General features: G+C 44.0%; 5 protein-coding genes across 11 annotated transcripts; 2 read left to right on the top strand and 3 right to left on the bottom strand.

The window, feature by feature from the left end:
* The first annotated feature begins 217 nt into the window (after nt 1–217).
* agt (O-6-alkylguanine-DNA alkyltransferase) lies at nt 218–1,102 on the top strand. The gene is made up of 2 exons (XM_032435591.2): nt 218–312; nt 383–1,102. Exon 2 carries the CDS (start codon nt 443–445, stop codon nt 1,013–1,015), a length of 573 nt encoding a protein of 190 aa, XP_032291482.2. The 5' UTR covers nt 218–312; nt 383–442; the 3' UTR covers nt 1,016–1,102.
* twr (signal peptidase complex catalytic subunit SEC11 homolog C twr) lies at nt 1,039–2,201 on the bottom strand. Its single transcript, XM_002053497.4, has 4 exons — nt 1,963–2,201; nt 1,643–1,902; nt 1,401–1,578; nt 1,039–1,329 (listed from the first exon to the last, which is right to left on the bottom strand). The coding sequence occupies exons 1-4, from the start codon at nt 2,029–2,031 to the stop codon at nt 1,279–1,281; spliced, it is 558 nt and encodes a 185-aa protein (XP_002053533.1). The 5' UTR covers nt 2,032–2,201; the 3' UTR covers nt 1,039–1,278.
* Nucleotides 2,202–2,419: 218 nt separating this feature from the next.
* Nucleotides 2,420–3,324, top strand: LOC6629315 (probable peptidyl-tRNA hydrolase 2). Its single transcript, XM_032435567.2, has 2 exons — nt 2,420–2,678; nt 2,741–3,324. Exons 1-2 carry the CDS (start codon nt 2,505–2,507, stop codon nt 3,110–3,112), a joined length of 546 nt encoding a protein of 181 aa, XP_032291458.1. The 5' UTR covers nt 2,420–2,504; the 3' UTR covers nt 3,113–3,324.
* Nucleotides 3,240–4,036, bottom strand: LOC6629316 (density-regulated protein homolog). The gene has a single exon (XM_002053499.4). The coding sequence runs from the start codon at nt 3,933–3,935 to the stop codon at nt 3,345–3,347; it is 591 nt and encodes a 196-aa protein (XP_002053535.1). The 5' UTR covers nt 3,936–4,036; the 3' UTR covers nt 3,240–3,344.
* Nucleotides 4,037–4,117: 81 nt separating this feature from the next.
* Taf1 (TATA-box binding protein associated factor 1) lies at nt 4,118–15,168 on the bottom strand. 7 transcript variants are annotated; one of them, XM_032435493.2, is made up of 15 exons: nt 14,793–15,168; nt 14,400–14,734; nt 14,197–14,343; nt 12,830–13,697; nt 12,378–12,761; nt 11,594–12,311; nt 11,243–11,515; nt 10,962–11,180; nt 9,034–10,903; nt 8,737–8,879; nt 8,341–8,671; nt 6,718–6,816; nt 5,667–5,855; nt 5,383–5,472; nt 4,118–5,235 (listed from the first exon to the last, which is right to left on the bottom strand). In XM_032435493.2, exons 1-15 carry the CDS (start codon nt 14,981–14,983, stop codon nt 4,685–4,687), a joined length of 6,408 nt encoding a protein of 2,135 aa, XP_032291384.1. In that variant the 5' UTR covers nt 14,984–15,168; the 3' UTR covers nt 4,118–4,684. The 7 variants fall into 7 exon arrangements, with proteins under 7 accessions (XP_032291384.1, XP_015027879.1, XP_032291385.1 ...); XM_015172393.3 differs by having other exon boundaries at nt 12,830–13,694; XM_032435494.2 differs by lacking the exon at nt 5,383–5,472 and having other exon boundaries at nt 14,793–15,167.
* Nucleotides 15,169–15,222: the final 54 nt, after the last annotated feature.

Raw genomic sequence — 15,222 nt, 5'->3', positions numbered from 1 at the left:
TATTTTAATCCGCTTTGTACATATTTCGTTCTGTTAATTAACATATATAGTCTGGTTTCCTCCCACTTACATTAAAGACTCTAGCCGGTCATCCAGTTATTTGGTTATTTGAATATTCCCGCGGCATACTATCGAGTAGAAACAATGTGACATATATCGATATATCGATTTCACCACATAGTGCCAGGGCTGCAACCATTTGCTTTCAATTTAAAAAAAAAACCCATTTAAGCAAATCAACTAACCAAAATTACTTCTGATTAATCAATACCAACTTCTTAATAGTAAGCAGACAAATTAAATACGAAAATGGTTAGAATTAACTTTTCTTCTTCAAAGTAATATTGGTATATATATAATACCTCAACTGGCATTTTTGCAGTACCAAACAGCGGTAACACTGTATTGCGAATAAACAACTTTTAAATATAAGAAACTCGAAATGTGGATATCGGAGAATTTACGGGTCTCCTTGACGCCACTACAAGAAGTTCCCGCAAATATTAAGTATGGTTTTATAGACACCAAATTTGGAAGGATTTTGCTTGGATTGACACCGATTGAAAAGGACGGCAAAACCTGCGACGCAATTTGCCTGTTGTATTTCGTGCTGAAGGAAGATAACAAGAGCTTGGAGGAAGTGCGTCGACGTTGGCCCCAGGTGGAGCTTGTTGCGGATGAGCTGGCCATTCAAAAGCACAGTAAACGGCTGTTTTACGAAAACGTAAGCACTACTGCCGCCATCGATGTTGCAGTTCTGGGCACAGATCTACAGTTGGCTGTGTGGGATGAATTGGTCAAAATGAAAACCGGCAGCACATGCACCTACGCAGAGCTGGCTGTGCTGGCGGGCCGTCCCAAGGCTGTGCGGGCCGTGGCCAGTGCTGTGGCAAAAAACGAGGTATCGATTTTAATACCCTGCCATCGCATTATCTCCAAAAGCGGCGCGGTAAAATATGGATGGGGCGCTGATCTGAAAAGTGTCTTACTGGAATATGAAGCAAATATTTCGTAAATCGAACGGTTATCGGTTATTCATTTGGTTAGATAAGTATTTAAAAAATCGTTTATTGAAATTCAGCTCCGGACTCTTTAATTTGAACCTAATGTGTTGTTCTTCTGTGTGGGGGTGTCTTATAACAAAACAAAGTACAAATGCACATCATTTTGTATAGATCAAACTGAAATGCAAACAGGCTCGAGATTGTGCAACATCATCCCTGGCATCACTATGCGCGCAGATCCTACTTAAATTGTAACTACATATATAGACGGCTTCTATTCTCGATGCAGCAGAACAAATATTGCCAGAATCGAGAGTATAGCCCACTGTAAAATGAAAGACGCACAATTATTGGATAGCTCACAGCGCGGGCAGAGAGAAGAGATTTTCAACTCACCTTAACTTTCGGATATTCGTTCATGAAAATTGTGATGATGCCCACGTAGGGCAGGAACCCCCTAGCACGCCCCACAATATCCTTTTTGGTTAGCCATAGCTGACCTGGCGCATATAGTCCTCGATCATCCACATTGTTGTTGTCGCCCTTGGTCAGGAACTTGACCGTGCCGTCTTCCCTGTTTGATACAATTTTCAATGAATTACTTTGCACACACACTCAAACAGTATAATTGGACGCACTTTTCGTGCAATTTAATGACACGATGCACAATGGGTATGTCCCGTCCCTCTACTTTGAACACCACAATCTCGCCCACGCGGACTGGCTCCTCCTTGTAGTTGGTGAGGAACAGCAGATCACCCCGATGAAATGCCGGCTCCATACTGCCGCTCAGCACGACCACAATTGGCGATTCGCTGCCGGTGACTACCATAAGGCCTTTCCATATCATTAGCGCCGAGGAGACTATCATGGCAAAGCTAAGCACTTGATAGAGCGACTAAAAATGGTTCAGTTTATATTTAGTATTTAATTAACAGGCGGCGTCTGCGGCACTTACCTGGCGTTTGTTCATTCTGTTAAAATCGCCCAGCATTTCATCTACTTGCAACATGCTAGCTAAGCCCATGGTTGCGATTTTGTAATTGCTCCGTTTTAATAAACAATTTGTAAAGCTAAATGGAAGCTTAAGCTAACTTGCAAAATTACAATTTGAGGTCTAGTTCCACGAAGACAAAAAATGACAGGTTGTATAGCGGCGGACGGACGAAGCGTTGGTCCGACACGTCAGTAGGGATAGCAGTGTAACCAAATCGTACAAGTACTGAAATTCCAAAACTGCATGCAATAAATACTAGAAACGCATGTAAATACTAACGAAGTTTGGGGTTAGCTAACAGACTTTTTGTGCGATAGGTTTCTTATCGCTATCGAATCGACTGTGTTACCGCATTACAGAATCATGTTAAGCATAACAGCTTGTAGAACTTCGATTTATTTCACGATATGTTGAAATATATATATATGTATATATATCGGTGCCGGTGTGCAAGCGTTGTTCACATATTATAAAAAGTAGAACATAAGAAAACTAAATCTAGAATGGGTGATAAACTGTTAGATACTACACAAATTATAAATGGCTTGGCTGTGATGATATCATTTTTCGTTGGCTACAAATATGCCCTAAAACGTGGGGAAGCGTGCGCAAAAATTGACGACACTCCGTCAACAGAGACGCAGGAGGGAGGCGCAGCTGCCGCAATAGCTGACAAGGTGCGTGAAAGAGAAGACAACTCGCTGAACACCGTCTGACATAAGGCGAACTTTATTTACAGACCTATGGCGGCTTTAACGACAACTACAAAATGGTGCTGGTCGTGCGCAACGACCTGAAGATGGGCAAGGGAAAGATTGCCTCCCAGTGCTCCCATGGAGCCGTTGGTGCATACCAAAGGGCTACGACCCGTACGCCACGCCTGCTGCGTGCCTGGGAAAGCTGTGGTTGTGCCAAGATTGCAGTTCGCGTCGAGAGCGAAGCCGAACTGATGGCCATCAAGCGGGCCGCGGAGCAGAGGCAACTCAACACATGCCTCATACGCGATGCTGGACGCACACAAATCGAGCCCAATTCAAAGACTGTGCTGGCCGTCGGTCCCGCTGCGGCAATTGACATCGATCGGGTGACCGGCCATTTGAAGCTATTGTAATCCAATACCCAATGCTTTGCAAGCTGCCATTGCGAGTGCAGACAGAAACATATAAAACCCCAATTCGCGGAAAGCAATATAGGAGCATGTGGTGTGCGCAACCACAGCGCCGACTGTGACATGCAAGTTAATTTAGGACCCATACCTTTATTGCGTTTATCTGTAAACTGAGCTATTACATATTAAATTCTTTATGATGCTTTTTTAATTGAGCTCAAGCCTTTCTTTTCGTTCAATTCTGTTGACCCCTTTTGCCCTCGCCACAATCCTCTATGGCCTCCTTTGGCACCTCCAACCACTTATCGGGTATTACCTTGAACAATTCATCCTTTACATCGCCCTGTATGACAATCTCATTGTCGCCGGTCACCGACGAGCCGCAGGCAAACTTATTGCCAAAAAACTTTGCCGCGGCACGTAAATCGATCTTGAATGCGCCCAGGCCAGCAACAATGGTCACCCGCTTGTTCTTGCCACGCATTGTGCACGAAAGTCGAATACGTTTGGGTGCATCATCGTCGCTGTTGTCCTTCTTGATGCGCAGCAGTCCTTTTCCGCCGCGCTTCTGGCGCTTCTTTTCGGCATCCACACTAGAAGCCGCATCATCTTCGGCCTCTCTCAGCTGCAGTTTCTCATAGTCTTCGGGATAATTCTTTGCCAGCCACTCCTTGCATTTGTCATACTCGGAATAAAACTCACAATACTCGATGGGCATGGAACAGTGTCCGCAGTACTTGACCGCAATGGGATATGTGACCTCCACTAAGCCAAGGCACTCGCCTGTATTGGTTTTATTTATGGCAGGCTCCTTTGTAGCATGCATTGTAATTTAAAACCGAATGAATTTATTATTATTTTTTTTTTTTTTGGAAATTGATATTATTTACGTAACTTGCTTTAACAAACTTTTGCTCCGATTTCCACTTGGTAGCAAATATAATTCCGCACAAATAATTCAACCCATTTTGCAAAACAATCCGAATACTATAGATGAACTCCGGTTGAAAGTAAAGAAAGCATTTATCGATATTATAAAAAATTACATTACATGATTCAACAGAAGTTGGCTTTATACTTATATACAAAATTAAACGGCGAAAAATACATTTATTCGGTTGCAAAAAAAAACAGGCAATCAATTTTGGAAATTACTATATTCCTATTAAATAAATACAAAAACCGAATTGCAGAGTTAATTTCAAGAATAATCAATTATTTCTAAGATATATCAACTTTTCATTGAATCTCGCAATCAATCTTTACTCAAAAATAGAAACATTAAAGAATTATTGGACTTTTAATTGAATATTAAAATTATAATTTATAAAGTTCATTTTGCTAAACACTTTTAACTTCAGTTACGCCGAATGTTTTAGTTGCACTCGTTTTACAGCATTTATAAATTTATAAATCTAGAAGAAAATTTTGTATGTTGAAAATAGAAATTGTTAAGCCTTGCTCAGACAAGAAAAAAACATACTTATATAAACTGCAATTGTCGTAGACAATCAATTTTGAAAAAATCATTCAATATATCAAAGTTAATGTTTATAAAATAAAATCCATTTGAATCTAAAAAGTCAGCCAGTCGTAATCATTTTCGCCTTGTGACGGCGGCTGCTCTGTCTGCTGTTGCGTATTTGGTTGCTGGGCGTGCAGCTGCTCGAGCTCCTGAGCCGGCTGGAAGTCCGACTGCTGCGGCTGATAGTCAACAGGCTGCACTGGCTCATTGGATGCATCCAGTAGATATATTTGCGATGGTTGCGAAGATTGTTGTTGTTGTTGGGCAGCCAGTTCGGCATCATCGAAGACCTCTTTCTTAATGCGCACACCGCCATTGTCCTCATCGTCACTATCGGATATGTCCAGATCCTCATCGATGCCCATGCCATTGTCATTGCTCGTGGAGGGCATATCTTCTTCCTGTGCAGACATGTTGGCGGCTGCAGCAGCACTGGTGCTGGCCTCGGGCGGATTATACTGTCCACTGTCGTCCTGAACCTGGGACATAAAGTCGGAGAAGGCGCCCTGTGCATTGTAGCTTTCGCCCAAGCTTTGACGCGGCTTGTGCATGGCCAAAAAGTCCGAGGGATCATAGTTGGGATCTACATCCATAGATTCATCTGAAAAATCGAATGAACAACAATTAGCTACGATCATAGACGGGCTTCAGAAAGGTTATTCGAAATAACAAGACGTGCGCTTTTACTATGACTATATTAAAAATAATAACACTGAATAGGGCAAGAGAATTTGTGGGTAATATGAACCTTGCTGCTGTTGAGCGTAGTAGCCAATGCCACTCAACTGCACCATAGCTTCAGCCGCTTGCTGGCTGTCATCCTCGCCGCATTGCTCCTCTATTATTAAACCAAAAGTAAATACGTGAATGTAGAAACAGAATCGAAGCACACAGATGAAAACATTTAGATTGAAGATTTAAAGTTACATAAAATTACATTACAAATAGATAATCAGATATATTCAAAGAAGAAAAACACACAAAAACACACAAAACTGTGCACACCTGAGCATCGTTGCCCAATTAACCCACCTGCCATCTGCTGTGCATCAATGTCGACCTCTGTCTTGATGTTCTTCGGATCAATATAGTCCATGGTATCGCTGGGCGCATGCATGCGCTCGCCCTGATCCAATATGTGGGCTGCATTATTCTCATCTTCGGACACCTCCTGAAAGTCCTCCTCATCATCTTCATCATCGTCTGTGGAGCATTGCAAATCTAATATTTCGGTTACGAGAAATGAGAAGGGCATTTATTAATATTGGAATGCTTTCAAATGATATTTAACCAAAGAACTGAAAGAAACTTTAATGCAAAATTAAAATTAAATTAAAAATTAAATGAACCAAATTGTATTAAATATTTTTAGAAAGGTATGCATTTTTAAATAAAAAAATAATCATTGAAATGGACATAAATTCAAAATGTTTTTCGGGAGTGTGAAATTCCCTAAAAAAATCTTGCCAGCATTTTGGGAAATTATTAATGTTGTTTTTTTCAATAAATAAATCATTAAAAAAAAAAAAAAAAAAAAAAAAACTGTTCAAATTTAAAAGTTCAATCAATCTAGAGAAGAAAAACATGACTAATAAAAATAAATTATTTAAAAGGAAATAATCAAAATTTTACAAGCTCTACAGATTTATAAATACCTCAAAAAATATTTAATTTAAGAAAAGTGTGCTGCAAGGCAAAATTAAATCAAATAAAACTACAAAAGAAAATTAAACAATGAAAAATCATAGATATTTGATAAAAATGTGTTAAAATGCTAAGAACCTTATTATGGAATTCATAATAAATGTATTGTATTTCGTTAAATAATTATTAAATAAGCCAAATCCAAACCAATGCAAAATTTAGTATGAAAGCTTTAGTGGGATACGTGTGAATGTTTTGCATGTGTGTAGAAAGTTCGAAAAATTCTTTTAAAGAAACATGTTTAAATTGAATAATAATAATAATAAAACGATTGGGTGTGCGTATGTGTGTGTGTGTGATTGTGCGTGTGTAGTTGTGTGTGTGCGCGCGGTTTATAGCTGTGGTCCGCATAGTTTCTTAAACTCCGTATAAGTCTTACCTTCGTCCAGAAAGTAAGCTTGCGTCTGACTCATATTAGAGCCAAGGCTGTCCTTTCGGGGACGGCCCCGACCACGTTTAACCATATTTGGATTTTTGACTAGAAAATAAAAGTTTGCATTTGCGTTTTGCAAGTTTTGTATTTGTATAGCGTATAAACGAGTAATTAGAAAACATTTAAATCTGCTTGCAGTTATGAAATTAGAATTTCGTGTATTTATCTTTTTTTTTTGTTGCTTTGAATTGAACAAACAAAAATGTTGACAATCAAATAATCACGAGCAAGTAATTGCATTATCGTTAAACAGCGAGCACATATACATTGATTTAAAGCAATTTGCAGTTTCTGGTTTTCTTTTTAAACGGGAACAGTCGAGTGAAGCACGTGTATTTCACCTAACATATTTCTACTATATCGCTGCACACAAGAACATATTCGTTCGGGGGAGCTGACATTGATGACTGAGCCTTTGTACGCCTTTATCCAATAGCTTGTATGAGTTCATGCAATTGAATCTAAAACTAAACTGAATACCGGCATCTATAAAAAATTAACTATAAATCCTAAACTAATCACGTGAATGGGTGCATTTGGCTGCGAATTCTAAGCAATAAATCTGGAGCCCACTGTCGGTTCAAAAGCTAAACACTGTTCGATACTCATTCAAACCGGGTTCGAGCACCTCAAGTAAGCAACATGTTCGACCAGCTTGAGTCAGCAATATGTTCGAGATGAACGGCAGTGTAATTGTCGTTGCCAAGGCGCCAAAATGTGTTTTGTGCCAATTCGAAACAATACAAAAAACGAGTAGCTCGCACACGATTGGAACAAACGAGTTTGGAGCGAACTCGAATTAATTTGCCGTTCGATTGGCCCGGATTTTCGGTCGAATCGTCCGACTCAATTATTTTCTCTTAACGAGCTCAATCAAAATACTTGTTGGAGTTTCTGAGCGCTAAATATTACATGATTTTACCTTCTATCCATCTACAGGAATCTGATTTCTCCTATGTCCCATACATATATTACTAATATATTAATATATATGGTATTACTACATATATAACAGCACGAACATTAACTATATATATTACATATTGTGTATGAACAATAAACAACTAAAATGTCTAGTTTGTATTGTATATGGCAAAAAAAGCATTCAAGATATTTTTACTTTTTATAGACTGTGGATTTTTTTTTGGATTTTTTTAAACTAAATAACTAGATACAAATTGAACAGATATAATTTTAATAGAAGTTGTCTGTTGTTTAAGCATTGTATATTCGGATTAGTAAAAGTTTTTAATTTGAACAAACACTGTAGACCATAACCGGAGGATCATGTGTGCGTATGCATATGCACATAAATAGATATATATATATATGTATATATATCTATATGCATGTACGTATATATGATGCAAGGAGCATATAGAAGAAGCATAAGCATTACCAAAAGTAAACAAGACCAAGGAGTATGTATGTGTGTATGTATGTATGTATGAATTGATGCATGTGTACAATGCAAGGACCAATTCCTGACTAGGCCTTTTGATCGTATTAGTTCAATATGATATCGTATTAGTTGATTATGGTATAGCACAAAGCATTGGCTTGACATACCCTCTTCCACGGGATCGCGTTGCTTGCGCGGACGCCCACGACCGCGCTTCACCTCGGTACCTGCTGGCATTGGTGGCCTACGCATTGGCGTTGTTCCGTGGGACAGATTGGTGTCTGCGCCCATGCTGCGATGTATCGAATTGGGTGTAATCAGACCCAGCCCGCTGTGGCCCTCTACGTCAATGTAGTCATCGCCGGGCGAGCTGGCGCGACTGCGACTCAAATCGTAATCATCATTGCCCCAGGCCTCCTCAAATTCAGGTGCATTTGCCCTGGCCCGCTCTTGTGTCTTCATTATGTTCTCCTCCAGCTGGGCGCAGTGATCGGCAAACTTAATGAGAGTGTGTTTGAATAGTTGAATAGCAAATCTTTTGTTTGTGTAGCCAAAGAACTTACCTCCTCCAGCTGTGAGTGGGCATACTCAACCATCTTCTTGGCAAACTTGGTATACTGCGCCTCGCTGCCATTGTACTGCTCGCAGTTGGTAGCAATGAGCTCTATATCGGCCAGATAATCGGCGCGACTGTGATAAGTGTGATCTGTAAAATACATTCATTTACCAATTGAGCTCGGAATCATATTGAGTGCTAATGATTGGACTGTAAAAATCGCAATAGTCTGTATAAATTTGTCTACTACTGCTGGTCAAGCCTACATATAAAATAAGCCATCTTTATATCCCCTACAACATACTTTCAATATTCTTGCCGATAGTTTCCAAGTCCATTGGCTTCTTGATAACAGTGTAGTAATCCTTGATTGCCTTCTTGTTAACTGGCTTGTGGAAGGGCCAGCTCTCGGATTGTGTTTTCACCTGTGTGTGCAGCTTGTCAAAGATGAATGACAGTGCCACCTGATCATCATCATCCAGCAGCGGATTGATGGCCTTCTCGAGACGCATCAGTTTGTCCTCACGTTCAGATAGCAGCTCAAAGCAGCTGTTAAACATCCGCTGAGCAGCCACCGTGTAGGCGCTCTGGGAGCCATTGTATATCAGCGAGTTGTCCACGATTTGCTTGAGATCCTCGAGGAACACCTCGCGGCTGGTGTAGCGACGCTGGCGAATATACTCGCGCATGGTCTGCAGATCCATAGGCTTGGTAACCACGCGATAATAATCTGGCACGCGTTTAGCATTAACTGGAAATAGAAATGGCGAAACGTCCGGCATGGAGCGCAGCTCGTTCAGTATATGCTCCAATATGGAGGAGAGCACCACAACCGGATCGGTGCGCCGGCGATTGGCAGTTTTGTTGTGGCGTTGCAAATAGTCGCAGTGCACGTCGTTGGCCATGCGACGCTTCTTCTTGCCCATGGCATCCCTAGGCACCTTGAGCGTGAGACCGCCTCGACGCTTGAAATCGTCCTGGACTTGGCTATGACGTTTGAGCACCTTGCTGCTTAGTGTGACCTTGGTGCCATCCACATTGACCAGATCATCGTCATCCATATTCATTTCCTTCTCGCTGTGCTCGTCCATATCGTCAGCCAACGAGGGATTCGACTGCGACAGACTGCTCTGCATGCCCGTGTACAGCGGGCACGCCTTGTTGGTGCGCATGTGACCCACCTGGCCGCAGGCGCCGCACTTGAGCTTCAGATCCGGCTTCAGCTTGAACTTCTTGCGCGACGGACTGACCTCCTTGTGGCTATTATCGCGCTCCTTGTGCGCATGTCCGCCCGAGCTCTTGGGATCGCCCAGTGAAGTGGGCATGCCGCCTGGCTGCAGCTTCTGATTCTGAGCCAGCTGCGCTAGACGCTCGCGCTCCTGGTTGCGCTTGATGCGACGCAATTGCTCCTGTATGCGCCGCTTCTCGCGTTTCATCTCCTCCTTCTGCTGCTCATCCAGCGTGGCAAACTGTTTGATGAACTGCTCATCTTTGGTGGTGCGTATCTTGATATACGCATCGATCACCGCCTGACGACGCACTGTCTCCACTCGCGTGTACTCCTTGCCGTCGTTGCCCTTGAAGGTGCGCGTTATACGTAGTATTCGTCCCTGGTTGTTGTTGGCCATTGGCTGCTGTGTGGCATCATCTTTGGACTTGGCCGTCTTGCTGCCACTATCTCCCTGTTCTTCTTCCAGCTGGCGCAACAATTCCTGACGCTCCTGCTCTTCACGTTCCAAAGACAGCTGTGTGGAAGTCTTCTTATTGGCCAACATATTCTCGAGATTCTTTCCCAGCTCCTCCAGGTCAGATTCCTCGGACGCCGAAGACTCATCCTCATCGGTGGACAGAACCTCAGAGCTGGCGAGCACACGATTCTGTAGATCAAAGATGCGCTGACACTCTTCTTTGTAGCGCTCCTGATGCTCGGCTATGGAGAAGCGGTTGCCACGCGAAAACTTATCCATTCCCTCCTCGCCGGCCTTGGCCTTTTCCGTGGACAAGGTGCGCACCACATCGATGACCTCCCAGCGAGTAAGCTTTTTTATTTCTTCCTCGGGCACTTTAAACTTTCGCAACAGCTCCTTGGCCCGCTGCAGCGGCAGACGACGCAAATCGGCATCTGTGCCGGTCACCGAACGCTTCGGCTGCGATTCCTGCTCCTCTTTTGTTTGCTGTTGGAATAAATTCATATATAAAAGCCTTCAATTGCCTACAATACCAATTTCATACCGTGGGCTTGTTGGGCACTCGCACATAAGAGAAGCCTTCGCCACAACCAGTGGGATCCGCTGGTCCGCTTAGCTGCAGCAGGCACTTGCCGCGCATAGCTTGTATATAGGCGCGTGTAGTATTCCACGGCGCCACCTTGACCTCATCATCGAGCAGCTGCGCCTCCTCGTCATCATCCTCCTGCGGCGCAAACAACGATTTCTCACCATAGCCCGCATCCTGTGACATAGTTATAAGGTATTCAATTAAAACTCCATGATTCGTCAGTGAACCCCGCTCACCTTCAGGCGTTGCTCGGCTGCAATCATGCTAAAGTAGGCACAGCATTGCTCCGGCGACACCATGGCGCGAATTTCCTCCTCAGAGGGCAGTCGAAACTCTGGCTTGATGACCCACCAATTGGAGTCCATGCCCGTGCGCTTGAAATCTGCACATTGCTTCAGCCGTTTGCGTATGCTGCTCTCCGAGTGAGCCGGAAAAGCACGCTTCACATCATCCATGCGTATGCGACGAGGATTGTCGCGACTCTTCCAAAACAGGCGATAGATAAACACCTGACAGGTTGTATAAATTAAATAGAATTAAATTTAAATACATTTAAATAGGAGTCTTCAATTCTTGCTCTAACAAACCTGCAAGAAGTCTCGCGTAAAATTGTTGGCACGCTTCGAGTTGGGTCCCGGCACCTCGTACAGTGGACACTCCTGACCAACAGTAAAGATGGCATTCACAACACGTATCCAATAGCTGTTGCGCGTGCGTATAATCAAGAAATCAGTGGGCGACATTTTGTGCGGATAGATGGGCGCGCGGTACATATTATTCTCGAGTGCTTGGATGCACTGACCCGGATGGAGTATGCCCAAAAATGGACTGGTATGGGCAAAGGCCACTTCGCCATAAACGTAATCCTGCGGACCACTATCCTTTTCGGCCTTGCGCTTGTAGTAGTTTTTGATCTTGGAGCACATGCCCACTTGATTCATAAGCGGTGGATGCTCCTCGCAAAACTCAGCCAGTACAATATCCCCATCCTTGCCGCTCAGATCTTCGGGATTGCGCATGAAGAAGACGTCGCCGCCACCAGAAGCTATGCGTTCTACCTCGCGTTGTTTGGCCTTCTTTACAATGTGCTTCAGCAGCGGATAGACCGGATGCGGCATGATCTGTGCAAGGGGTCCGTGCGAGAATTTCTTAAGCGGCGGCCGATGGAAGGCGCGCAGCTTCATCGGACCCATGTGTGTGGGCACAAACGGAGCGCGCAGCTCCACAACTGGCGTCGAGTGCTGTATGAGATTCCCGCCGCCCACTTTAAGGCGAAGTGTGGGCTCAGTTTTGGGTGTGTAATAACTGCAAAAAACAATTTATGATATGATTAACAGTGCACATGGAAACCATTAAATGGCTGTTGCTTACGAATCATTGGAAATGTTAAAGGGATCGCGATCTGGGCTCTTGGGCGGCGGTGGGGGCGTGTCCTCGGCAAGCACATTGATGACACCCGCTTTGCCAAGCAAAATCTTTGATTTCTTGACGTGTGGATGCGGTATCTTAATCTTGGGCGGTGGTCCAGTGTTCTTGTTTATCTTGGACGGATCAATGTCATCGGGTATGCCAAGTATAATGTTCTCATCATTTGGATCCAGAGTCAACACTTTGGGCTTGGGCACCTTGCTCATCTGCTGAGCATCCCAAATCACCTCATCCTCCCACTTGTGGTAGATGAGCTCCTCATTCTCCACGGGAAACAGACTGTACCAGGTATCGTCTTGAGCCTCCACCTGTTTGTTCTGCGCAGCACTGTGATTCAAATTACAGAAGACCAGCTAATTGCACAGAATTGCTAAAAAATTCACAAGGCAACTCACCTCTGAAGCGCTTTTTTAGTTGATCCACCAGAGTTCTGTTTGCCGCTGTTGCCGCCACTGTTGCTGCCGCTGTTGCCCACTGGCAAGGCGGACTTGCCCGGCTGACTGAAGGCGCCGGCTGTGCGGGAGCCGCTCGAGGGAAGCCAGCCAGCGGCATTGGTCTTTGAGTTAAGTTTCTGCAGCACCTTGGCCTTAATATCGTTGCCATCCCAGACGACATCGTCCTCCCAGTGCAATTGTGAGACCATGAGAAAGGCATCATCCGCAATGCTTTGATCCTGCGCGACATCGGTAGCCGCACTGGTTGCCGAGCGATCGCCGGTGAGCTTGGACAGCGCCGAGGATGTCTTATCCTGCTTGGTCTTGAAGCCGTAGTTGAAGCCCTCACCCGAGTCAGGCACCTCCAGCATATCGTACCAGATCTGTGCGGGTCCATAGCGCCAGTCAGCCACCTTGGGCTTCTGATCGCTGTTCTCGCCATTGTCCGGCCCCTCCTGACGCACATCCACACTGTTCAGATCGCTGAGCAACTTGTCCTCATCATCGGACATGCACTGTGCCGGCGATGGCTCTGGCCCAAAGTGAATGCCAAAACCGCGTCTGCGTGGCTCCTCCGTATCGCTGGGCGAGTCCGAGCCGCCTGTATTGGTTGTCTTTTGATCGCGCGATTGATGGCGCTTGCGGCGACGCTTTCGCACATGTCGCCAGATCTGAGGTAAGCTGGTCGGCTTGCCCGGCCCGAATAGGCGTGAAAAGCGCAGCACCTTCTGTGGCCGGAAGTCAGGAAACAGCTCGCAGACGTCGACATTTTGGTATTTGGATGGCAATATGTCCGCTAACGGCGTGTCCAGGCGGCGATCTGCCTCTGCTGCATAGAAATAAATATTTTACATATAGCTTAAATGGAATTAAATGTAAATTTTACTATATCTTCTATATATTCATGTATTAAACGGTTTATCCTGGCTAACTGATTGTGGACAGACATGTTTTGCTTAGGAAAATTCCTCCCGCAACTGTGGAAAATTGATGGAAATAGATAGCTTGACACTTCATTGGTGTTCATTTCATAGATCTTCGTCAAAATTCATTGGAGACGTGTTTCACACTTTTCGGAGCGTCCATCCCATGGTTGGAACAGACGGGAATACGGGATATGGGTGAAAGTTCAATTTTCATACGATCGGCTTCAAACTTATTTCCACAGCTTTATACACAAAAAAAAAAGAATGAATATGTGTTTCACCGCCCATAAAGATCGAAATATCTACAGAAAACGATTCATTTTGATTTTCATCCGATTTACACCAATCAAACTGACTTTTGATTTTCTACAAAATATATTGTCTGAGCTAAGCTGGTATTACCTTTGGCCTCACTTGACTTCTCGTCGGTGGAACTAGTTCCATCAGCAGTGCCTGGTTTAGTGGGTGACTCCTCGTTGCCCGAGGACGGTGCACTGGCACTGCGCATAGGCGCACTAGGCGGCGGCATAAGCTCCTTATCATCTTTGTCTGCAAGCACATACAACTATTTAACTGAATCTTTGATCATGTTTCTGGGCACTTACTGGACTTTGCCTCCACCTTGGTAGCTGGTATGGCATCTTCCAAATCGTCATAGGTGGAGGCAGAGGTAGCTGCTTCCTCTGACGGCTGTGATGGGGGCGACGGCGTGCGTGGGCAGTCCTCGGACAGTTCGTTTATATCCGAATAATCAATGGCATCGTCCTGAGCCTTAATTAAGCCATCCTCGTTTGTCTCGCTGTTGAGGCCAGCCTTCAAGGCATCAAAAGCGCTCAGCCCTTCAGCTGACTCTGGCGCAGGCTTCTCCTCAGGCTCCTCATCCGAATTGGCGCCAGCATTCTGATCAATTACCTCGTTCAAGAGTGAATTGAGTCCCAATCTAAAATTTTCAACACACGTACAGTCGGAGTATATGTGTTTACATAGAGAAATCTTACTTTGACAAAGAGCTTAGATTTTCACGCAGCTCAGCATCGAATACATGTCCCCTGTCATCATCATCGTCCACTAGCTTGCCCTCCGAGTCAATATTACCAAATAATATACCGGTCAGGTCAATGCCCATATCATTTGCAGCGTTGCCGCCAATGGAGCCCTCATCGCTGTCGTTGTCCGATGCGGTGTCCATAGTTCATATGTGTTGAGCTTAATTTCTATTGTATATTTCGAATTTCTTGGCTAACACATTCCAACGTACTTTATATGTACGTGGGCGATGCAATTATTAATATCAATTGCACCTTCACTTTTATTTTGCTTCTTTTTTTTTTGTAAGAAAATTTGTGCTCTTTAATGCAATGTGGCAGTATTCCACATGCGTGAAAATGCTCAATTTCTGTTTCGATTATCGATAAATTGTCAATAGCC

Source organism: Drosophila virilis, chromosome 2, assembly GCF_030788295.1.
Source record: "Drosophila virilis strain 15010-1051.87 chromosome 2, Dvir_AGI_RSII-ME, whole genome shotgun sequence".
Taxonomy (NCBI): Eukaryota; Metazoa; Arthropoda; class Insecta; order Diptera; family Drosophilidae; genus Drosophila; species Drosophila virilis.
The sequence above is the reverse complement of the archived record's forward strand: the minus strand, read 5'-3'. Positions and strand labels throughout refer to the sequence as shown.